Source organism: Athene noctua, chromosome 2 (genome assembly GCF_965140245.1).
Source record: "Athene noctua chromosome 2, bAthNoc1.hap1.1, whole genome shotgun sequence".
Lineage (NCBI taxonomy): Eukaryota > Metazoa > Chordata > Aves > Strigiformes > Strigidae > Athene > Athene noctua.
The window spans coordinates 27414474-27440929 of record NC_134038.1 but is presented as its reverse complement, the minus strand read 5'-3'; the positions used below and the strand labels follow the sequence as shown (position 1 = coordinate 27440929).

Here is a 26456-nt window from a genome sequence, read left to right as displayed (position 1 = left end):
GGCATAATGTGACTTTTTTAAACATGAAGGCAACAGCAATTAGCTTGAAGTATTCTTTGTGTAAATCCCCCAAACGCTGTTTATTCCTTACTTAAATAAATGAACCTTTGATCCAGTAAGAAGCTGCTTTGTTTCAGACATCTTTATCTCCTCTGGGACCTTTTTTTGCCCTATGAAAAATAAGATGTTGAGGTAGCTCTGATTTGATATCAGAATTAGCTTTTCTTCTACCCTCTTCTTCTTGAGCAACACGATGAGTTGTGAGGTCGTTGGCTATTGGTAGAATTGGCCATTTTACTTCCATTTTCTTCTACTCTCGTTCCCAGAGGAACCGAAATAGGAGAATGACATCAGTTTGTCACCAAATTCCATACTCACCTCCTGCAGCTTTGCTCTTTAAAATTCCTACAATCTCTTCGTGAAATGGCAAACTCCCAAAGATCTATGTGCTGCTCAGTTTTTCCAAGGTTCAGCAAAATGAAACTCTTCATAGCTTACATTTATAACTGACCTGAACAAACACCTTTTAGGGAGAATTCGGGCAAGGCATGAACTGTGCTGCTGGGCTGTCAGCTGTTATCTGCTTCTTTAGTGATTCAGAATAAGACAACAGAATCAAGTCTATTGTTTGACTAGTCATGTATTTATTTGTGGTTTTAACATGCAAAACCAGTATAACAATTATAGAAGTTAGAAAAAAATGTAGCACTGAAAAAAGTATTCATGCAGAATGAGGCTTCTACTTGAACTATCCTTCACAATCACCAGTTAGTCGATTTGTCCCAATATTTATAGTTCATCATTACAACTGCCAAAACTGGCAACCACCAGGATTGTTGTCTCAATTAAGGACAGTAAACAGATTGTCCCATTTTTTTTAATGAAAAAATCTAAAATGTAATACTTCACAGTTTAACATGTTTATTCATTTAAACTAGCTAAAAAATAGTGGTGTGACATCTGCTTGAGAGACACTGGTACCTAACATTTTGGCTGTCTCCCCACCAATTTGGTTATGATTAAGAGGGGATAAAAGGAAGAGTAGAGGATTCTGTCAATTAAATGCATTGATGAACTACAAAAAATATTTTTCCACTCTTGGAAAAGTGTAGAAATACATCTACAAAAGAATGTATTACAGAAAACTAAAAGGATGATGGGGAAAAGTGTTGCAAAATATCTCCATTGGCTCTTTCAGGAAAAAATATTGTAAGCATAAGATCACAGACAATCTTTGCCAGTTTATTCATCTCATGGATTCATTTCCCAAAGTGCAGGCATAATCCACTACAAAATCTTTTAAGAAGCAGTTCCAACATCACATTTCTGCTGTCTTATTGATGTGCCATATTGTTATTTTCTTAGTCATAAGCACCACTAATTATTATGCTACTGTAAGTAAAACTTGAAATGCGATCAAGATCTGTAGTATCCTGTTTGTTGGCAGTCTAACTTGCCTAGTCTGCATTTCAAGTACAGTCCTTTACTGAGAATTGTCCTGAATGCATTTGACCTTCACCAACTGGTTCAGTTGTGCCTTACAGGCACAGTCCTGTACCAGAGCAAAATGAATCATCACTCTATCGGAAGCTGCTAGCAACATTTTCCTCCCTGAAAAGGCAGCATTCAAAACTTGGCCCTAAGTCAGCAGATAAGCCTCTTCCATGGTAGCAATTTTCATGAAAATGGGATGAGCGATTTTGTAGGCCTTTTACTGTGCCTTCATTTAGTAGGGTTGTTTCAAAACCGCTTGTTTTCAAACACAATTTGTTAGGTCAGCTACTCTAGATGACACCTAAACAGATGAGTTTGTTCATGTTGTGTATGTTTGCAGTTACGTGTTGCAGCATAATCTGAGTCTAAGTGTCGTCCCTGCTACAGTTGGTCTGATGCATGGAAGGAGCTATGACAGATCCTGAATCACATGATGTCTATATGATATGCAACAGTGAACTTTAAATAAAGCGTTCTTCAAGGAAAGTTTAAATATATCTCTAGGGTCCATTAGGGAAATGCTTAACATGCCTCCTAAGCTTCCAGTAAAATATATTTATGGACTCTAGGAAACAGAGTTAAAGCCTTTCCTTGGCAATGTTCACCAGCAGCACTAGTAAAACTACTATACGGAGGCTTCTGTCCTGAGATGGTCTGCATGCTGGTTCCGCTTTTGTAGGGAAAAGGAAAACTGCTGAGGAAAGATTTACTGAGCAAAATCACTGCTGGAAGACTCTCGTGCCTTCCTAGCCAGAGAGACTTACAAATGGGACATCCACTCCCACCTACAGCATGAGGACTCAGTACAGGCATCTCCTCCACAACCTCTGCTGGAAAGAAATTCAGTTTACTCCACAAGCAGAGGGAAACAACAGTACTGACATATACCCTTTCCCCAGAGGTGAATATCCTGGAAAAAACCTGCCCCATTAAGCTAGGGCTGCTGTGTAAATGGTTAGATCAGCAATCTTTCTTTGAAACAAGGGTATTACCTTGAAAATAAAGGTATTACCTTGAAAATAAAGTCAATCTGACTGAAGTTCATGCAGCTACATGGAACAACATTGTCTGCAGAAAGAGATCTGCTCTATTGGTATTGGGTAGGATGCCAAGGGAAGTTCTCTTTATGGTCTTTTAAGTATTCATAGGCTACGCTTAGTTTTAATATGAGCTTAGGGGCTTGAACTGCCTAGAATAATACAGATATTCTAAAACTGGTGAGTATCACTGCTCACGTTTGAACACTGTGCTATTTAGATTGCTTTAATGTCCTTTCAAATGCACATATAATTCAGCGTGACACATCCAACATTAATAAGAGCACCAAAATAGTAAAAATACATTTATTATTAAAATAGACACTGAGCAACTCATACAAAGGTAGGTGGTTCAAAAACCAAGAGGCATTCAATAAATAAAATTAAAGGCAAAATAAGCCACACATTTGCAAGATTATAATCAGTCTCTACTTTAAAATATCAGGCACAGACAATGTAGCATTCCAGAAAGCAGAAATAACTTCAGGTCAGACTCTGATTTTCCCTTGGAGTAAATCAGTTGTAATATCAGTGAACCCAGGGGAATCATAAATTAGTAGGCTCAGAATCCAACCTCATTGCTAATATTGTTGTGCTTGTGCCTTTTATAAAATAAAGTATGAATAATTTGAAGAAAAGTGGGAGCTTTTAGCTTTAAAAAAACTATTGACATAGTCCCATTAGAAATTATTGTACTGATAAGAGAAAAACTGTATTTGCTGCAATATTTGCCATGTATTTCTATATACACTGAACAGAAGTCTATCCAGTTTATCTAAGCAAAAGGAAATTATCTTGTTACATGAGAATAACATCTTTCATGTGGATAAAAAGGCCTAACCTAAAAGAAGCCAACAGACAAACTGCAAATTATGGCACTTGTGGGCAATATGGACTGATAAGTCACAAATCAGGGAAGATGCTTCAATCACACATATACGCGCTTCAGATTTTGTCTATGACTCATAATTATGGGAAAAGCAATCTTTCTATTCTAGGAACTTCATGTTCATAAATTTGACAGTAAGAATAGCTTGCTTCTTCATGTAACTGACTCAGAAAGCAAGTTACGAGACAACCTGCATGAAGGGGATAACTCCACATCATTCTCAGACCAGACATCACCCAGAGAGCTATGCGCAGACATTAAGAAAGCAATCCTTCCAGCATTTTATGGAATAAAAAAATCGCTCATGTAAAGTAACAGGAGAGGTCTGCAGCTCTGTGACATGTGGTGTAGCACTGGTGAAGTGAAAGGCATGTCACATCCAAGGAGACAGCTTGTGATATGCTTTTTCCCTCCACTGAAAGTTGGGCCATGTGTCAGATAATGCTTCACCATAAATGTAACATGTTGCTAAGCATTTGATCATGTGTGCAATTATTAGCGGACTATAAATCATATGAATGCATAAAAGTTAAGTTTTTGTGTCTGTAACAGTCATAATTAGAAAATGAGAAATATTTGCACATATATGTTTATGCTTCTCTTTCATAATCTTCTCGGAAGACTGTTGTACTCTGAATTTCTAGAGTCGTTTTGCATTGCATAAAGTGAATGAGGAGTATGACAGATAAGAAGTGGATCCTTAGAGACTCATAATGTATATGGTCATAGCTACTGTATGGTTTAAAAATTAACTGTATTGATCTAAGTTCCTTAAATGGTGATAACAGGACTGTGTCAATTTAAAATATATTTTCCATTATAATATTTGCTATGATTTGTATCCCTTTGTCTTCAAAATCACTGTAAGAAATCTTAATCAGGCATTTCTGGAACAAGTCAGTAAATATCATCTCAGCTGCAACTAAACCTAACATTCAGCCCTGAAATTGGTATCAAAGATAAAGCCAAGCTAGTCTGCTAATATAATTTCAGAATTATGATAATTCTTTTCTGGAAGTCATTCTGCCTAACTTCCTTGCCATATTCAGCACGAATGGCTGTATGCTTTCCTTGGTATCAAAGTGAATCCAAACTAGAGAAAGACTGACCACATTTTTAAAAGGATCAAAACTGAATCTTTACAACCCCAAGCTCAGTTATATGTCAAAGTCGAAGCAGAACACAATAAAGCCAGAATTTTACAGCTCCCTGTAGCTGCACTGACATACTGACTTCTTCAAGTGGCTTGTGGTTATCAAAGGAATCAGAAATGTTATCTACAGTGCATATTCTGAAAGGTGCTTTGCAAGAACTGAAGGATGTTGTGGATCCAAGATTTTCTCAATTATCAGTATGTATGAAAAAAAGGTTTCTTAATACTTACAAATTCTCACATTAGTTTGATGATTAAAATGATTGTGTAACTGGAAAGCAATTTTTTTTTACAACATCCCCCTAACAGGTAGAGCAAGTTGATACCACAACCAGCAGGAAGAGTACAATTAAAATACAATTTTGACTTTATATTAATAATAGAGCAATACACTAATTAAAACCAACATCGACTGAACTTTCTATTTACACTAGTTCAGACAGCACAGGAGGCAAAGAACTGTGTTTCAGAGGCATATGCGAATGTTAGAGCTTCTGTCATCCAGGTGCCATTTCTGACAGAACACATGTGTGCTGAACAGTTGGCAAAAGAATGAAAAAGATTACTGCAGATATATGGGCACACAGAATCTGGAATGACATAAAATTAAGTCCATATAGGAGGTGACAGACTGCTTCTAAAAAGATTTTTTTTTCCTACAATTTCTTCCATCTTCATGTGCGCGCATGTACACACATGCACAAGAAAGATTAAAAGGGAGAGAAAGGATGAGGGGGTTTTGATATATTTTAAATACAAATCAAGAAAAGACTTTTTATTTGGTATTTCTGCTTCCTTTTGGGAAAGGAAAAGCAACCTAATTTGGCTATTAGGAAGCTTTGATTCCTAAATTTAGTCAAGGCAGACTCTCCTCCTGTGAAGTCAGCATCAATACCCATGATAATAATAGCACCTGTCTTTTGACATCAAAGTTCTCTGCCTGAGAAAAAAATTATGTAAACAATAAACCTCATGTATTGTACTGCTGCTCCTGGCTTTGGTGTTAACCAAATACACTTGCCAGGCATGAGTTTTCTCTTATTTTGGAGATCTGGAATGTAAAAGTGACTGATGTATTGCAAAACTTTCTTATGAAATTGGACTGCAAGAAATGGCATCATTTACTGTCTCACAGTGAAGGGACTGTGTGTTCCTATGTAGTCTTGTTCAAGCTGAAGAAATCTTGATGATAGATTCATTGCATCTGCTAGTTTTCATCTGGATCCAGATCAAGGTCAACTTCATTGGAAATGTTAAGATAAAAGAAAGCATAGAAAGCCAACAAAAATACCAGTATAGCTGCAAGGACAAGGGCAACTTCCTGTAGAAATAAGAGAAAAAAATTAAGCCAAAACCTGTTAGAAATAGTACCGTATTTTCAGATAAATCAGGAATAAATATTATTTCCATTATATAATGCACATTAAAATAACACCAGACATATATAATTGCATAAAGCATTGATACTTTAATGATTTCTTCTTTGTGATTACCATTTCAGAATGTTATAAAATACATTAACTTAATAAAGATTCTGGTGAGTCTGATATAAAGCCAGAAATAGGATATTTGGCTTAAAGATCTATGGTCTGACCTAGAAATAGGAGCTTTACATCCTTTTATTATGATATCCATTCTTTTTTAAAAGACAGAATTCACAAACCACAGTTTTGAACACAAATTTAAGTTATGAATTTACACTGTGAATTTTGATGTTTTCTAGCAATATGTTACTGCTTTTTGCCAACAAATTTGTAATTTTTTAATGAAGCAAACACAGTATGGTGGAAGTCAATGAAAATTGCTACCTCTACCTCCCAACCTCCTGGCATGCATTACAATATGGAACTACAAAATCCCTCAGAATTGGACGAAACTTTTCTTCCTTCTCTTTTGCAATAAGGGAAAAAGCACAACAATTTGCACTTGCACTTGCCTCTCTTCTTGTAAAATACTGCAACTTGCTGCATCTTCCTTAATTAACATAAAGGAGTCTTCCAAAGTATACAGGATTTATAGCAGCTTTCCGAAGCAGAAAAATGTTTTTGTACTACACATCATACTCATGTGACTGCCCATCATCGTATTCTATCTTAAGGCTGGACTCTGTTAAGCTCCAACTTTAGACCTCAAACATAATAAATGGTTGTATGATCATCTTCTTGTAACACTACTTCTTTCAGAGTCACAGTATTTCACATTTTTAAGTTGATTCTCATTTTGCTAGACAATGAAAGAAGAAATAGAAATTTGAGAAAAATCCTTACATTCCTTCAGTTCACAGAAAGTGCCACTTCCACAGCTAACAACATGCACTGCTTCACTTCATTCCTTATCATCGTGATGTATTTTTAAAATCATGCACTGAGGTGATCAAAAGGAACAGGTTAATTTGTACCCTCCAAAACCATTTTCCCTCTACAAAAAGAAGCAACAACCTCCCCTCCAAATCACAGCTTCATGCTAACCTACAAACTATCTGCATCTGAACAATCCAGCTATATACTTAAAAGGAGAGAAGAGAAACAGTTCAGTGACTTTATAACAACTAACCTGAATAGATGCCACATCAAATCTACTCTGCCAGTGGGACTGAAAGGAGATGCCTACATCACACCTAGACAATCAGACACCCTTTACTATCCAAGGAGAGAATCTGACCCTCTTTGGTGTAAGATTCATTGCGTCCTCTGAAAAAGGTCAGGTGAATTCTTCCTAAAAATGCCTATTTTGCCCCTTAGACTAGAAGGGGAGTGGAGATGGTAACCTTGGTGTGGAGACCTGCATTGTAGGACGAATTCCATCCAGTACCTCTAGATTGGTGGTAGCTTTGTGACCAAATTTGAGTGTCCACTGCCATGAAGGAGTTAAAAATGTGTTAGCTTAATTTTTTAAAGTCTAGCCCATAATCTGGCATTCTTCTATAGAACAGCATTTCATTTGCATTTACATGAATGCATTATATAGTTTATCAGAATGTTGGATCAATAATTCAACATATGCCATCTAATAAACTTTGAAATACTACCGACTAGTTGGCGTATGCTCTATAGGAGTCTTTGTTCTATAGAAACCTTTGCTTTACATTTTACATGGATGATTAATTGAGATGTACTTTAAATTTATTTTACATTAAAATTGCTCCTGTAAATTTGCTAAGACTGTTTGTTACAGATTTCAACTACATTTTCCTCTTAGAATTATATCATCCTCTGAAACTCATCCTCCTGATTCCCTATGATTTGATTAAAAAAAAGAAAGTACATCTAATTCACTAATATATTAAAGGAAAGTGATTTTTGCTTTGTTGCAGTTGCAACACGTCAGTATCTCACAAAAGGGCATGGCAGCATCAGACAGGTTTCATTTATTTCCTTGTATCCACAGCTGTGCTCCCAGACCCATCTGGCCACACAGCTACTAATCTTAAGAGGATGTAATAAACAAGTGACATACAACTGCAAGCTCCATCTGCTCAGGAGAGTGGACAACAAAACTGTGCAATGCAGGCACTGTTCACACTTGACACAGAGAGCAAATTCATTCCAGTATTAAAAAGTTTTTTCCCATGTTTGGATGCTACGCTTGCCACTTTACAATAGGTTCACCTTTTCTCTCCCTTCTCCCCAGACTCCTTTATGAAATGCTGTGGTAGCAGCAGCAAAATTTTGGGGAATGTTTGCCTTAAAGAATTGTTTTCTAAGAAGTGGAACTGGGAAAATCTTGAGTTTTGTTCTCAGGCTGCCCAGTAATTGCTTTGATGGGAGTAGTTCTTTAATTTCTCTGCCTAAGTTTTGCAGTGAATAAGACTGAGATAACAAGACTACTTTCCTTACACAAGCATTAGAAACTGGGTGGCTGAATCAGTATTTATTAGCCCTGGGAATGAAAAGCCTTATTGAAATTCCAGGTTTTAGAATTACACAAGAACCTTAATTCTGAGTTACTAAAGAAGGCAGAGTAACAAAAATCTAAAATAAATGGCCTAACAAAGGACACCTGGCTCTCAGCTAGGGATATGCAGTCTCTTAAGAATTGCATGCAGTTTATGAACTTTTATAAACATAAATTTTGCAATGTAAATAGCAAATGAGATGCTACACCACTATACTGTCTTTGCAACAACGGTATATATTGTCATTTTAATTTGCTTTATACTTATCAGGCTTTGCTATTTGTATTTTAAGCCATGCATAGAAATGAAATGTTAAAATACTTCCCACTCGGCATATATAGCTCCCTTTCTCTTGCACTTTATGGATCATCCCCATCATCCCTCTGCAAAATCCATTTACTCAGAGGATTTCATCATGAATAATTAACCAATATAGAAAAAGTCGTATAGAAATAAACTTAAAATGATCACAGAGCTTTTTCTCCTTTTTTTTTTTTTTTTTTTTATAATATGGTACAGAATGCTAGGAAATAACATCCGTGCTCTCAAATCCCAAAGCACAGTCAAAGAAGCCTTTAAAAGGAACAGAATTTTCTATTATATTTTCTTATATTTAGAATAATGTCTGTAGAACCCTACTGAGTTCAGCTTAAGTTTTTCAGAAACTTTTTCATAAAGGAAACGCCATTACAGTATAATGTAGATTTAATTTTCCTATGATTTTTTTGTCAGTTTTATGTCTCTCACACCAAAATATTTGGATAATGTCCTCAGATTCACCCTGATGGAGCAAGCTGCAGAGTTGGGATTTAAACAAGAATAATCAGAAGCTGAAAAAAATAGGGGTGAGGAAAACCTGTTCGCTATAATAACCCAAATCTGGAAATGGTGTATGGCAGCAACATATCCTACACATATAGAGAAATATCACACTTTCAGGAAATTTCAAACTTTTTAGATAATTTTTATTGTCCTCCAAAGAGAACCGTACTTTTTAATCTGAAACCAGCTTAAAACTAGATGAAAGAGTATCACAAATTGCTGTCTTTGTAATGCTAAACTATCCCTAGTTATTTCTGAAAAGAGATGAAGAGAAAATCATGCTGACCAAGGATACGTGTAGAAATAAAACAAACATACATGGACTTGACAATCAACCTTTTTATCCCATGTAATTTCTAACTGGAAAAATATCTGGACATTGATTGTGAACATTTTTTAGAGTTTCAGCAAAATCATATTTAAAAATGGATATTTACTTCCTTAATCCAGGACATTCTACATCTAACACAAGGTAACAAAAGTAATTTATTAACTTTTATCAGTATTTTTTATGTTATAAATTTTTAATTGTAAAAATTTCAAATGGAACAATGATCGTTATTGTCTCAAATAATGAGAGTAAGGTACTATTACAGAGTCATCTGCAAGGCCTGGCTGTATGATTCCAAAGCAACAGGATTCATTTTAATATATCTAAATGCAAGGTAATATATACAGGTATCAAAAATGTAGATAGGACTTGCAAAGTGGAGGGCTCTGTCTTGAAAACTCGTGACTCTAAAAAGGTCTTTGGATTTAATCAGTAACCACTCCCTCAGCGTGATCTCTGGATGTGCAAAGGCAGAGGGATTTCCAGTAGGGAGATGACTGTTATTTATTTTATCATAGAGAAGAGAGGTAGTTTGGTTACAGCATATAACTACATATGCCATACACCTGTATTTAAGTAATGCACTTCACAGTGTGGAGTCCTTTATCTTGTTTACAAGAACCTCTCAAGGTCCAGATGCAGTGAGATAAGTTCAGGCTTGAAATAAGATGCCATTTCCCAGGAACATGAATGACTGAACATTCCAGTTGCATCTTGAGGAAAATATGGACTTCCATGGCTGTGAATCTTTTATGGTCAGATCTCTCTCAAAAAAACTACATTTTTATTTAGCTATTGGGAAGAATTCTTCAACTTGGGCTTGTGTGAAAAGGAGGTCCTGGCTGCCAGCCTTGCAGTTGGCAAACTCAGCCCTCAAGAATCCTCCCCTCCTTCAGGGTCCTGAGAAGACTGAGATAACTTACATGATCAGTGCTATAGTCTGAACCCCTGAGGTTTCAGATTGTTAAAAGTACAGCACCTCATACTTCAGTGCTTCAGACTTTCCTACACAGGATCAAAAGAAGTTTCCTTCTTTTTCAGAAATTTGGCTCCAACTGTATTGATTTCATTTCTGAGATTTGAGGTTTTGTTGTTGTCAACTATCCTTTGAGGTGTTAGAGATAAGTAGAGACCAAAGCCTGAGAAAGATGGACTACTGCTCTGAGATGGCACAGAAAATCCCCCTAAACTCTGGCTTGGTGCATCTTATTCACATGCTCAAACCACCATGATGACTGTACTTACATGTACAGGTCAGGCCAAGGTCTATGGGAGCAATCTGATTCTGTTTTTCTCTTTGTACGGGTTTTTTCCACTCACTTCCATTTCAAGGTCAGGGGTCAAAGTCTGACTACTGGGATCACTGGGAATATCACACTTTGTTCCTCGGTGGCACATCAAGCCGCCCTGCTCTTTGTGTGAGGCACATAAGCTGGTTTAAAGACCCAGCATTTTGGCTGTTACGAAGCGCTTGGACTTCCAGAAAGTATTTGGATGAAATTTTATGATCTGTAACATACAGAAGGCCAGATCAAATGATCTAATAGTCCCTTGTGGCCTTAATTTCTGCAAAGCTATGAAACTATATTACCAACTTATCTTGGCAAATGTAGTTCACTAACTTCGAAGATTATAAGCAGCGTGAAATCAGAGAATACCCTTTGCCAAAATACACTAGGAATGTCTTGTTATCTATTCATACATAACTTGTTCCAGATGAGATAAACTCTTAATACTGAGCTAGTGAGCTACACAATAGATTAAGCAGATATGCAAAAGAATGACAGACAGTAAGTTTTTTAGGAAACATTTTTTCCTTAGCTCAATCGATGTACTACATTGCTAATAATTCTCTATGGAGTGGTATTCTTCAGTTGATTATGTCTTTGCAATTGGGTGTAAAATACTACTGTTCGGATTTGTGTCCACTTTTTAACAAGAGAGAAAACTTCATCTGTCCCATGGATCACTGATTCATTTTTTCAGCCTGTGAAAAAAATCTCTCCCCAAGAACTCCCATTACTTTTGGCCTCTGCATACCAAACCCCAGCTACCTGGGGCTGAGCTTTCACATTTCTCAAACCATTTTCTGCTTGCCACCCTCCTGCTGGCATCTCTTCCTCACCCACTGAGAGCAGAATTAGCACTGATGGTGCAGACCCCTTGCTGCTCCACCTGGTAAGGATGAGCAGGTGGGCTGCCACCAGCACAAGCCCTGCCAGGAGATAACAAAACAACCACACAGAGAAGGTTCAGAGGCTGCCTTTTTGGTACTGCTACAAAGAATTTTGTCTTATCCAAACACCAGAAGCCATACAGCATACTGCTTTCTCTCTGAGTTGTTTCTCGAGACAGGGGTCCTGTTTTTCTAAGAGACACCATATATTTTGGCACTGTCTACCTTGGTGTGACATGTACAAACAAAGCCAGTACAACAGCCCTGCTACAATATTTAATGTTAAAACAAGTTTAAAGAGTAAACCAAATACTAGCATGGTCACTCTGCTTGAACTAACTTTTGATAGTTATTAGTGCTTAGCTGTTTCTCTGACATTATCAACATGGATAAAATCTCTCATTGGGGAAATTAAAAAGTACTAAATGCCAGTGACGGAAAGAAACTTTGTTACTTTAAATCTTGCATTAAAATGACAAGGCAATCAAAGTTTGACAAGACAAGCTAATTAGTATGCCAGCGATGAAATGTGAAGGATCTCCAGGGGATTGGTTCTGAAAAGTTTTATGTCATTTACAGGGCCTTTTTTTCAAGCGAATGTTGTCAGTTCTCATGGTGAAATACACAACAGTTGAATTTCATTATCTTCATAGAAATTAAGGATTAAATTCCCTTCACTATTTTCCAGTCCTCTTCTTTTTCCCCCTAAATACTACACTGAGTCTTACTTTACAATCAGAAATATAAACTCTTCAGGACACTAGTGCTAAACAGCTCTAGCGCTATCAATGAGCACTAGAAATCCTATATTTTTAAGTGGCAGTATGGTACTTACTGTGCTAGGTATTTCACAAAATTGTAAAATTATTCCCCTTTCCCAGAGAGCTTGTAGTTTTACATGTATGACAAGAATATCCTTCCTCTATAATATTTTTAAGTGCAACTTAGCTTTTCATAAGAAAATGTTAATATATTTTGAAAAGCTGCATATTGCGCCATGTACTGAAACCTGGATAAACAAATAAAATATATGGTAAATATACATATGTATGTGTTTTCTCAAAGATTTACAAGAACTTTGGACATTTCTATTTAAAGTGTTGCCTACTTACTACATTGCACTGTAGCTACACAACTTTTTTTTCTTCTTCAGTACAGACTGAATTGAATCAACTGTCACAGCGTAAACTGGGGCTTATGTTATACAAAAAGACTAAAATCCCAGCCTTTGGAAGGTGAATCATGTCACTTATCACCATCAGAAAACTTTGTTAATATGAAGTGACAACTGTGACGATACCTTCCCAAACGAAGAGCTCAGACACACTCAAAAGCTCTGAATATTAGGAAACAATTAAAGGAATGCACTCAAATGAAGCCTCAAAATAGTTTCATGAGCGCACATAACCTGATGGACCTCAACTCTGCTGACTCTTCTGACTGCCACAGACATGAGGCACACTCCTGCCGCACTAAGCAGGAGACTTCAAGAAATTCTTATTTCAAAATGTATCCAGAAGACAACAGGAGTATCTGGGATAGGTGTGGAGGATGAAGGTAAGGAGACTGCTCTTGGACAGCTGAAGGAACATAACAATGGACTGAGAAAAACAAGCCCTGCCTGAGAGAGGGGGAGAGGTTATGGGACTTTACAACTACAGCAGCCTCTCCTGGGGTGGGGAAGGGATTTCCCTGCAGACCCTCTAGGTGCATCCACTGCCCATGGTGAAGCTCTGCTGGACTGGAGAGATAGAGCAGGGAGAAGAGTTGTCAATGAGAGACGGAAGGCAGTGCAAGTTTATCCAGAAACGTTAAATATGACTCGCTTCTGTGCTGAGCGCTGCAGGGTCTGTCAGCAGAAGGGCAGAGTTTTATTCTACAGGGATTGCCCATATTCGGGTAAAAGTATTGTTAACATTTAGTAAGCCTGAGGTTGTTGGCATTAAGCAGGCTCAGTGAGAAGGATGAATACAAAGGCCCTGCTTTCCTTCCCCCACAAGCATATCCCCGGAGGGAAAGGTGCCCAACTTACCTTCCCTTTTGCTTCAGCTCTGTCAGCTTTTCTCAGCAATTAGGAAGCAAAGCAAATGACTGTAATCTGTTTGGGGATGATTCAGGGTCATATTTTAACGTCCAGGCGTGCAAAAAATATTACAGCCGGAAGACAATATTTTAAAGAATTTTTTTTTTTTTTTTTTTCTAAGGCGGAGGCAGAATTGCAAATCTGAGACATTAGACACTGCAACCAGCAGAACCCCACAAACACAAAATCCCATGACCTGGAGAGCATGTGTGTGCCTTGATGGCAAAACGCATTCTTACCTAGAAGTTAGCTATAACATGCAGGATATGTATTTTGTATATTTGTATATGAAAATAAACCATTCTTGATTTTTTTATTCACTAATACTTGATTCTTCATTATACATATGACTACACATATGCTTTCTTATTCTCCCTCATTTTTAAGTAAGAATTACTTAAGGAAACAAAACATGTTTTGAAGGACCAAGGTTCATATTTTTCTCACTTGTGAAAGACATGCAAAAAACTTGCACACTCTAAAAGAACTAGGCTGTACAGTAAAAGTCTCCAAGTAGAACATCACTTTTAAAAGGTCATTTCATTGAAAGTAAAATGAAAAGCAAAATTTAATAAGAAAGGAAGGAAAAAACATTGAACTCAAAAGGTTAATAATCTATCCTTTAAACAAAAAAGGCAATCTACTTTTTCTCATTAAAACCTGACACACAGCACTAACTGAGGAGATTATGTTGTGAAAACATACTGCATCGCACGGTAATGCTTGATCGAGATCAGCAATCAGGAGCAAAAAGAAAGCACTGTTTCGTGATTATAATAGCAAATTCTGGAAGACAACCAAATACATCATCTGGCAGCTCAACAGCTGTTACAGCTTGGTAGTAATACCTTGGCATTTGCTATAAGCTATAACTTGAAAAATTGATTTCTCATCTGCCAGAAACAAGAAAATGTTCTCCTTTTAACATTTCTGAAGTTTCTTTCACTAGAATACGCAGGTATTTGACCCACTTTTAAATTTTTCTCAGTTTTTACTCTTGCTGCAAAGCTAATTGTGTATCAATTTGATTCAAAAATAATCTTGAGGGAAAAATACCAGATGCAACTTAAATAAACAATGTGCATTCAGATAAATCCTGGTTTGATGACACACAGGGTAGTAGATAGCACAAAATATTCCTAATTGTCCTCCTTACTCATATTCAAAGCTGTGATCAAGTAGCCTTTATTGATACCTGCCTGAAAAAGAGCCATTTACAAAATAAAAGTTCAGTACCTTTCCATGTGTTTTGCTGTTAGCTGAACACACCTTCTTTTCCCAAGTCAGAGGCAGTACACAAGGATGTAGACTGAGATAATAATGCTGAGAATTTACAATACTTAACAAACCCAGTCTTTGAATTACTCCTGGGTATAGGATAGGAAGAGGAAGAAGGAAGATTATTGTAATTTTTGTAACTATACGAAATCATTAAAGCATTTGTTCTGTGTGTAGAGAGGCTCTCTGCAAAGATCGATTTTCTAAGCGCACAGTACTTTATTGACCTTAAAGGAAATATGCACCATAACAAGAACATGGGCTACTTAAAATCTTTTAGCATTTCAACTATTTCAGTTATTTTAGGGTTAAGTAAAAGCAATCCATTATAAATATCTTAGATTTTGGCATTCGATTTAGATTTTGAAGTGTCATAAACAGTATCTCTCAGGAATCAATATTCACACAGTACATCCACGGGGAAAAGAAACAACATATACACAAAGGTGGTATAAGCTATCAAATAGATCTCTACCTTTACGCCTAGTGCAGTTTTCTTGGCCTCTGCTTTTAATCTTGTAGCTCTTAACATAGGCCTGGTTTTCTTATAATCTTGTTTTCCTAGAGTAGAAAAGCACATTTAATGATGTAAAATGAATATAAAGACTATCAGCAATTATTTCAGTTGAAAAATCAGATTCTGCAGCATTTTGAAAATGTCCCACAGTCCAGCACTATAAACAGAAGCTACTCTGTAAGACAGTGGCTTGATCCACGGAACAAGGTTCCTTAAGACAGACGGTGTTAGCAACAAGCAAGAGATGATAAATCAGCGTAGAAGCCATTACTCCAGGGGGACATCAAAATACACGTGTGGATAGCCATCCACTAGTATGTTTATTAAACTGTTCAGTGAGCATCAGACAGCAAATAAGTAGATTAAAGGTTAATGACGTTTTTCCTTCACATTTCAATCAAAATGAAATTTTCATTGTAATTTTTGTTGGCTAGTCACCTCTAATGCATACAGAAATGTGTAATAAAGGACATTATGGTGAGAGTAAATCTTTCATCATTCTGAACCCGAACATTATTTGCAAGTATTGGAACTCAGAGACAAGCAGGTCAGACCAAGTAAGTGCTAATAAGACCACTGCTTCACACCATCTGCTTGTAGAAACATGTTACACAGTATCTTCTATAAACATCTTAGATGGACTTTTAAAAAATTACAGGGACTATCTCTTGTAGCCACAAAGAATGCAGCCAAGTGCTTGATTACTATGAGTCCATATGAACTGAGTACTGAGTTCAGAGGAGGACATGCAATGACTTAGAAATGGTATAAATCATTTATCTCAATAACAAAACCCACTTGATATCTCTCAGGGATATTTTTGCTGTCTGAAGGGCCTGTCACTGCTGTACTATTAACCATAGCTTCTTTAAGTCAACAGAAGTCGAGGTATGGCTACAGGCACAAGAGGAGGAGAAGGAAAAGAGGAATCTGTGAACAAACTGCTCAGAGCAGTAGAGCCTCACTACAACTACTCTGGCTTTCCAAAAAACTTCCTTTCCATTTTTTTCCCTCTAATGCATACATACCTTTTTGTTCTTTTGCCTGTTTCCAAAGCAGAAATGTTCGGCTGGTTTTAAACCATTATCTTTACCTAGTTGCACATTAGCTTTCATTATTGTTATATTCAAATAATTTAACCTTTCCTCTAAAATCATGACCAATAGTTTTGTGTATGCAACACTCCCATTTGCTCAACCAGATGTGATCTTACATTCATAATCAGTAGTGCAAACTTCTCATTTTATGGTCACCTTCAAAATGGGGATATTATAGTGCAGTGGCGAAATTCTGAAACATGAATTGGAAAAGAAAGGTCTTATCCAGTAATATACTGGATTCATGGAAACACTCTTTCTATCACTCTGCTCATATTCAATACAGAGCTCCTTTCTGTAGCATATTGTGGTGGCTGAACTCGCATTACAGATTTGCTTTCATTGTATAATCTCTCCTCAGCTCTAGGGATTATATATTGTGAAGGTCTCCATATTATCCTTTGGTCAGATATCATTCATAGAAGACCTAAAATAACTTAGAAAATACTCGATGACAAAAGGAAAAATATCCAAAACCATGTCTATTGGGGAAAAAAAAGGCATATATCCAAAATATCCAAGAAACCTTCTTAAAGGATGGAGTTAAAAGACAGAATGAATATTTATGTCTGATGCTCCAATATATTCATCCAGTCATTCTATCTCATTTGCAGGACAGGACCACTGCAGTGCTATTCTTCAGAAGTCAATGATATCTGATAACAGGATCCATCAGGAGTAATTTTTTTGAACAGTTAGGGAAAGAATTTCAGGCACCACCAAAATGGCTAATTCAAGAGATGAAGCAAGCCCAAAAGAGTATGTGTTTCTTCTTCCTAAAGTACTGTAGTCGTATGTTTGCTATGAAATAGTTAAAGAGCTGTCAGAATTTCCGTTATAAATGGCAGGAGTTTGTAACTCATAAAAATTCACTCCAGACTGAAATTTGGCATTGATATACCCCAGCCTTGAAATTTCTTGTTTGTTTGTTGGGAGCCAACTTTCAATAAAGTGATGCAGCTGTTCTTACTTACTTGCGGACAAACTATAGAAATCTATCCGAGATGTTTTAAGCATGAAAAATACCTTCATTTAGAAGTATATAACTGACAAGAACTAACTTCAATTTCAGTTCTCATAATTCAGGTTTGCTGCTCTCCTTTCTGGGGTAAATAAAGAAGGGCAATCAGAGATTTCCCTTCCAGGGATGCAATGGCATTAGATAATGAAAGCTAGAAAGCTTTGTAAGGCCCATTAGGAATAGGAAACAAGTCAGCTACTAAAACCCACCTCTCTTCCCGCCATTGCCCGTTCTCCCTCCTCCTCTCCAAGGCTCAGCTGTGAAGATGACACAAGCAGGCGTAAATATTGCACAGGAGACTCAGTATGTGCACTACCTCTATCAGCAGGACCAAGTCTATTCCTAGGAAAGAGAAAGCTTATTTGTGTTCTTTCCCTTAGTTTCAGGCACTCTGCTACTGTTTATTCCAGTATAGTGGCTATGGCTAAGACTGGATTCTACTTATCTACAGAATACTTCCAGACTTATATTAAATCTGATATGAACAACTAACCCCCCTATATAACAAATAGGCTATTTTAATAATGACTCTAGAGCTGGTAGTTCTCCAAATCTATGCACCTGCCATTAATTTACCACTCTCCTTGCTTAAATGTGATAGCCAAAAGGGAAAAAAAAATATGGTAGGGAAACAGTCTGAGTCCACCAAGTGCAAAAGTTTAAAAAGGGCATCTGTGGAGCTCTTTGTAATGAAAACCAGATTCAGCAATTGTACTAAAAGACTCTTAAAAACATCTGAACTTTCTGAGGCCTTGGGAAAGACGTTTGCACTACAGGACTATAAAGAACTATGAAATGCAAAGCCCCTACCACATGAATACTGATCATTACCACCTGGAAAACAAGCAGAAATAAATAATACGGGCTCACTACATTCTTTTGGGCCTGCAAATTCAACCAGTTGGAACACGTATATTCACACTCCCATGTCTTCTAGTTTTATCTCACTTATCCTGCAAGCTTTCTTGTACTTTTTTATCTGTCAGAGTCATCAGCTTAAGCTGTTTCTTCTTCTCAGGAAGTGACCATCAAAGCCAGTTAAGATGGAATCATCAGACAAAGCCCCATTTATCTGCTTTACCCAATGTCTATTCAAGACACTGAGTTTTCCTGAGGGAACATATGAAGGCAAGAAGAAGCCAAAGAGATAGAACTGGAAAATTTCCAGACGAAATCTTACTTTTTGTATTACTTAAGCAAAATCCTTTCCTCTTCTACTTCTCATTATTATTATCAGTTCATCATCTCTTCTCTCAAATTCCACTACCCCAGTTTCCTTTTTTTTTTTTTTTAACAAATTTGACACTTCTTTCCTTACAGCTTTTCCAGGTCCATCACTTTCTTTCCATTTTTAAGGCCAAAGAACTAGTCCATGATAAGGCAACTTTTCTTACTGACTCCAGCCATCACCTCTCTGCTTGTCCTGTCTTCTGTCAGTGCCTCCTAAGACCAAGTGCAAAGATCATCCACCCTCCCATTTCAGAGCTTGAAGTTTCCTTTGCCCTTTGGAAGCTCTCCAGAGTTCATGTCTCATCCCAACCCTTCCCTCCATCCTTCTTTCACAGTTTTTTCCACTCCTTTGATCGCAAAGTGACCACAGTAGCAGCTGAATTGAGCTGTGTCCTGTTTACAGACACTGCTTGGGAAACTTTCCACAGGTAGAAGTAAAGACTTCTCTATTAGCTGTAGGATTACAAAGGGGTGAAGATAAGGTGAAATATAGGGACTTTCTGAGCTACTAAAAAGAACTGTATTGTGAAAAATGTCAAAGTGTCTCCCTCAGAGCTAATATTAGGGATTCATACAATATGCAGCTTGAGTTTGTTTCTCCTGATGTAACTAGGATTAAAAATCTACAGGTTTCACAAGATTTTTTGTGATTTATCTCTACTCACAAGGGAAACTGAGATCCCATATATCTTATATTCAATAGTTTTAATAACAGATTAGAGACAATCTGGTCTTGTATATTCAGTATTGCTTTTAACTAAACCTCCAATGACACCATGATTAATGCAAAACTTGAAACTAAATAATACATATGACCTAGACAAGTTCATTAAGTTCTGGGTGACCGTTTATTTTTTTAGTCTACACAAATGCTGTGACATTAGCAAGTAGTATGCATAACACTGTACTTTTGCATACATACCAAGCTCTGTTATACATGTAACTGAGAATGCAACATGCTGAGCACGTATTTAAGAAAACTGACTACATTTAAGATTGTTTAAAGATGCTGCAGTTTAAGATATAACCTGAACAAATCTACAGAATAACATCACGAGAAAAAAAATTAGATTCCCAACCCTTCTAGATATTTACTCTTTCATTCTAACAATAGCTCATTACTGGAATTGAATAACAGACTAAAGACTGCCTCTCTGTTTTTCAATTCATCAGGCTTAAGCAGAAACAGGACTGCATCTTTGGCCTTTGTTGATGCTGCTGTCCAAGCTTATTATCATATGAATATCTAGTTATTGTTTTATAAATGTTCACATTTCAGGAGCTCCCTGCTTTCTTTTCTCTCAGCAGACTTTACAATATCCACCTTCATTATCATCATGTGGCAGCATTGCTCTTCGCCTGCATTTGCTACTTTAAAAATTAATGCACTGCTATTTTCTGAATACTGTACTGTGTAAGCTGCTTATGAGTACATTATGCTATCAAGCAAGCACATGCAGAAAAGCTTCCTAAACTGTTATTCTTTCAATGAAAATACAGCTGGTTCTGCTTCAAAGGCACTTCTTTTCACCTGCAAATGGACTTGCTCCTACACTTATTCCTCAATTCATTGTCTTTTATTTGTGTCTGCAAATCTTTAATTGCCTTTAATTAGAAAAAAGTAAATTCAGTGCTTTAATCTTGCAAATACATTCAATCATAATTCTGTCTGGGATGAATACCAAGTTCTATTCACTGACTGATCTTTATAACAAAGGTATATAAATTTATTGTCCGTTTATATAGACCACACCAATTAAGCCACAATGGAAAAGCAAATAGATAAGAGTCAAAATATTTGAAATGAGAAATGTGCAATCTAAATTTAATTACTCAGACAAATTATTTGAAGATGAGTTATTTACAGCATGCCAAAAAACCTGACAGATAGTAAAATTTGCTAATCAACATTACAGATTTAAAATTCCTTTCAACACTCACTATAATTTGTAACAACCAACAAACTGCGTCCTGAATCTTTCTATGCTGTTATTATTGTCATAATCAAAACATTAGTAAGACATTTTCCATACAGTAGCAATCCATTTCATATGTTAAAGTATTATTTAAGTTGTAATAAAACTACAACTACTGAGTAAATTTTAGTTACCAGTAGTCTTTTAACTAAAGTTCATTAATGTAACTGATCCTGAAACCCATACTGAAATGTATACATAGCTAATTAGAAACTAGAGAGAGACTGTGGCAAGCTTTACTGTCAAGCTGGAAGTGTCAAACTGGTACTGTCAAACATGCAAGACATAGAAGGTGACTGAACGACAATGCAAGACATAGAATGCACCTGACTTCAGTTTTAGGTGATTGTTTGTTTAGGTCTCTCTTTACTTTCCATTGAGAGACTTCTCCAAAGAGTGAGTGACAGAAGTCTAGGACAGCCTAAAGTGCTCCCTAGCAGCACCTATTTTACTGTCATCAACAACAGAGAGAGCCTAGAAATGTTCAGCACTCAAGTCAGGTGGGTTGGTTTCACCTCTAAGGTTAAACAGAATAAATCTGAGCCAAGAAAACTAGATCTAAAGGACAAGTGGAGAAGGAGAACCAGTTTCCTGCATGATTTTATCTGGACTCTCAGGACATTTGTGGATATGGCCAAATTACTTTTGAAGTAAATCTTAAGTATTACTAGTACTATAGAGAGAACATCACAGAGCCACAAAGAGACGGTAATATGCATCTAAAATCACAGCTTGAATTCCACCCTTGCTCAGCTATGCCATGGTGTTTCCCAAACCAGTAAGTTATGTCTGTACTACAGAGCCACTGTTGTGAACATGTTCCATAATTATTACACTGCTTCTTCTGAACTGTTCCTGTGTACCAGGTATGGCCCCTGGGGCTTTAAGCTACAGTCTCATAGATTAGTTTAGGTTAGAAGGGATTTCTGGAGGTCATCTGGTCCAACCCTGGGCTCTGAACAGAGCCAACTTCTACACTGGATCCAATCTGAAAGTGACCTCTAGTTGCTCAGGGAGCTAGTCTAGTTGAGCTTGCCTAGCTGAGTTTTGAGTATTTCCAAAGGTGGAGATTCCACAACCTCCCTGAGAAACCTTTTCCAACATTTGACCATTCAATGTGTAAAAACATTTTTCTCCTACCTAATTGGGATCTCTATGTTCTAACTTGCCTCTTGTCCTACCACTGTGCACCTTTGGGAAAAGTTAGGCTTCACCCTGTCTGTAGCCTCCTATTAAATATTTGCAAGACATGTAAGAGATGTATAACATCTCAGCTGAGCCTTCTCAGAGCTGAACAAACCAGCACTCAGCCTTTCCTTGGTACACCCTGTGCTCTAGATGGTCATCTTGGCCCTTCACAGGATTCACTCTAGTATGTCCATGTCCTCCTCCTAGTTTTCTTGGAGATGGGCTAGGCATTTGCCTTTTTCCAATCATCAGGGAATACTTCCCTGGATCCAGCTAAATAGCTGACAACTCAGGGAGAATTTGGCCATAATGTCTAAAATACCTTAATGTAACTGAAGTAATGTAATGAAAGTCCACCAGAGGAATTCAGCAGGGTCTGTGTGGCAGGTGCACCTGCCCAATGAAAACAGGGCTCCTTGGCTGCTGAAGTGCAGCAGCTCTTGATTGCCTTTTGCTCTCGGGGCTTCATGGTAGTTGCGGCCTTTGGCCAGTAGGAGCCGCTACTGACTACAGATCAGATTCAGCCTGGGTATAAATGGAGTCCCCTGGGGTGGCCATTTTGGGCTTGTCCTCTGGAGTAGCATGCTGTTGTAGGGGACTCGTCCCTTGGGTCAGGATGCTGCCCAAGGAAACTCCCTGAGGTGCCTTGGGTCGGGATGCTGCCCTGAGAAGCTCCTCAAGGTTGAGAGCCCTCACTTGTCAGGTGAGTGATAGTGTTCTGGGTTGTCGTTAAACCCTAGAAAATGGTGCTTTGCTCTGTATTTTTAATTGTTGTTAAACCCTAGGAAGTTATTCTGTTCTTTCATGGATATCTGAATGTGTAACTCAGTAGCTGCAGAGGGTTAGTTAATTGTGTCGACAATAAATTTTTAATTTTTGGTGGTTGGTTGTTTATTTGAGAGTCTCTGTAACAGTCTGTAAACAGCAAGTCAATGGACTAAAAAGTTCAAATCAGTCTGTAGTTTCAATAGTTCCATAAATTTATAATAATTTGGTTTTTAATAGGAGGGAATATAAATTTTTTTTTTCCCTATGTGCCCTGGAACTCCTCAAAAGTGGGCTCTATCATCTCGTACACAGCAACAGAATTTTTATTTAAGTGCCTTTGTGGCAAGTGGGAAAAAAAGTGTTTTCTCAAGTGCTCTGTAACATCACCCAGATCCATAAAGGTACCCAGGGACCTAGCTTCTAAGGTGCATGTACAGAAGTGTATGACTAAATATCTTTGAGACATTTTAAACCAGTCACTGTATATTCATTGAGTAACAGAATTTCAATCCAGTGAAATTCTGCTCACATACAACACATCTTAAACATGCATGACTCATCAATAACATGGTAACTCTAAAACTGGAAATCACTGTTTATTTAGGATGTTAGAGGAATGTCAAAAAAACAGAATTCCCCAGGAGTTTCAGGCCTAACCTCACTCAAAATCTGACAGCAAATAACACATTGGTAACAGTGTTATCATCCACATTTGAGAATCAGCAACAGAACTCTAGCTCGCATCTATGTGAACAAGGGCATTTAATATTGTTTTTTGTGCTCTTAATGTCACACAGATGTATTCAACAACCATTCTTTTCCTGAAAAGCAGAAGTGAGACTTCTTATTTTTAATTGCTGTGATTCCAAATGGAGTTTTTGAAACCTTAGCTTAACAGAATTATTTTGATATGTTTTATACTTACTCAAGAGTATGTCTGTACTCAGAAAAGGCATGAAAACCCCCCACAGCCTCCCTCTATTTTATTCAGGTTTAATGGCAGCTCAAATCACTGACCATTTTTCAATCTTGAGAGACAGAACAGCTTGACACTAATAATACATTTGCAAAGGACACATCATCATTTAACACAACATTAAGTGCTCAGGGACAACTTTTTACCGTAGACACAATGTGTTCTGAGCTCAGGGTTGACATTTAATGCTACAAAGATAATCCAGCCAGTCATTCATGAGGGGTAAATTAATTTTCAAGCAACTATATTTCAGCTTTAAGCCTACAAGAAAGATGCATTAAAATTTATAAATTCCTTTTATGCTGCATGCAAGATTAAAAACCACCAAAATATAAAACATTAAGTATACCAAAATATATGCATTTAATTATTGCTATCTTTCCCTGATTCCAAAACAGAAGTCTAGTAATATTTGTTAAATATAATATTCTAACTGGAAACAGAATCTCTTAGGAAATCCATCAGAATTTGCCATGAGTTGCCATGAAAAGCATAATTTCATTACAAAAATGCTTTATGTTTAAAATTTGTATTAGACATCCATTGAAAGTAATCAGTAATTAAGAATATATTTAAATTAGAACCTTTTCTGATACTACTTTTAAGGAATATTTTTAAAATCTATATAAGCAATTATGAAAAGAAATTCAGGAAGCTGGTTATCAATAATGTACAAAACAAAATAACATCAATAGTTTAAATCAGCTAATTAGTTACATAATTTAATTGTTTTCAATACCTGTAGAATATACTTAATTTTAACTGCAAGACCATACTAAAAGATCTGAAAAACAGTGCTAAAAATACTGATGCTTTTTAGATACTATTTGATGGGCAGTGTTTTTACACCTTTCAGTGCTAAATCACCTTTTACAATATTTTGCTCAAGCCCAACAGGTGCATGCCTACAGCCATTAAAAAGTAATAGCTCCATGTAAAAGGTGTATCTTCAACACACATGATGGCACTTCTTCAATTAACCTTTCTAACAATCTCCTTAACATTTCATACTCAAAAAACCCAACTCTGAAAACATTAAATACCTTTCTTAAAAATAAAGTAACACAATTAATTTGAAACAGATCACTGGGTAGGTGTTTCACTTTTTTTCTTCTCCACCTACATAATATATATTTGCACTGATGTGTATGTGTAGTTTTGAGCACATTTTTATTACTTTGCTATGGAACAGCTACTAGTAGTTGCACTGTCATATAAACAACCATGTTTTAGTATAAATTCTGAAAATGAGAGAAGTAAAACAAATGTTACTGCTTAGGAGAGAAGTACACACCACTAATGCAGTTAAAAGCCATATTTTTATCAAACATCTGATTAGATGATTTTTGGACAAACTATTTTGAGGGGTGTGAAAAAGGCAGCATAAGGCATGGTAAGAGGGACACACAGCACACAAAGAGTCTTTCTGCCTTTCTGAGGCAGACTGTGCCCAGCTCTAATTTGGCTTACGCTGATTTTATAACTTTGTTGGCTGCAAATAGAAGAAAATGTGATATACCCTGAAATAAGTGGAAACAGACTTATGGTCAGAGCTTTCTAGTAAGACATAGGTAGCACATAGCACCATCATTCCAGAGCTGCAAAAGTCCTGAGCATGCTCTTCTGATCTTTGCCATCTCTCTCCCTAGAAGCCTCAGACTTTTTTTTAATATATCCTGTTTGAAGATGTACTCATAGCTTATTTCATAGGGGAAAAAGCTGAACAGGGAGGGATCTCCCAGACAGAAACTAAGTACTAAAGACAAGAGAAAGAGAAATGATTATATTGTTGTCATAGATAGCCACTTGGAGGGCACATCCAGCAACCATGTTCCACACAGGGACTACAGAGTCACAGAAAAACAGGTCCTTAAAAATGGAAATGGCATAGCCTCACTAGCTCACCCCCAGTGCTTCATGAGGTTTATCATTAAAAGTTTCCTCATGTCCAATATCTAACTCAAATATTCTATAGCACGTTACTATTTGTCATATCCACCACAGACTTGGAGGACAGTTGTTTTATTCCCTTCTTTGCATGAAGATTTTATATATTTAATGACAGCCATTACACCTCTCAAGTCTTCTGCTCTCCATATTGAACATGTCTTTCAGTCCCAGTTCTTCGGTCATTGTTTTCTCAGCTCCTCTTGCTCTCCTCTGGACTTTTTTTCTGACCTTTGCACAAAATTGAACACAGCACTTCACCTGAGGCCTTACTGATACGTTTTATGTATATACTCTGCTTATACATGCAATCACAGTTTGCCTGTGACTCTGCTCACTGTACAAACCCTTTTTCCAAAATTATTGCCTAAGCTTTTCTTATGCATATTCAGCCTGTAGGTTGGTTATTTATATCAAAGTTAAGAATCCTGCCCTTTTCCTTGTTGGATTACATTCTATTTTTCCAAGCCATTTCATCAGTTTCTTAAATTTAGTTTGAATTTTAAACTCTTATCACTTCACTGCCTCCTATCCCGGTATAATTTGCAAACCAAATTCATCATCCCACTTGCAGTTAA

General features: G+C 36.9%; 1 protein-coding gene across 2 annotated transcripts in view; it reads right to left on the bottom strand.

Moving 5' to 3' along the window:
* Positions 1-632: 632 nt before the first annotated feature.
* The window catches only part of TRIQK (triple QxxK/R motif containing), a 64724-nt gene continuing 38900 nt past the window's right edge, over positions 633-26456 (bottom strand). For both annotated transcript variants that reach the window (XM_074898732.1, XM_074898731.1), the window contains exons 3-4: positions 15634-15719; positions 633-5894 (exon numbers count right to left, since the gene is read on the bottom strand). In XM_074898732.1, coding sequence (XP_074754833.1) covers positions 5781-5894; positions 15634-15719 — 200 coding nt within the window. In that variant the 3' untranslated portion in view covers positions 633-5780. The remainder of the gene's footprint in view (positions 5895-15633; positions 15720-26456) is intronic.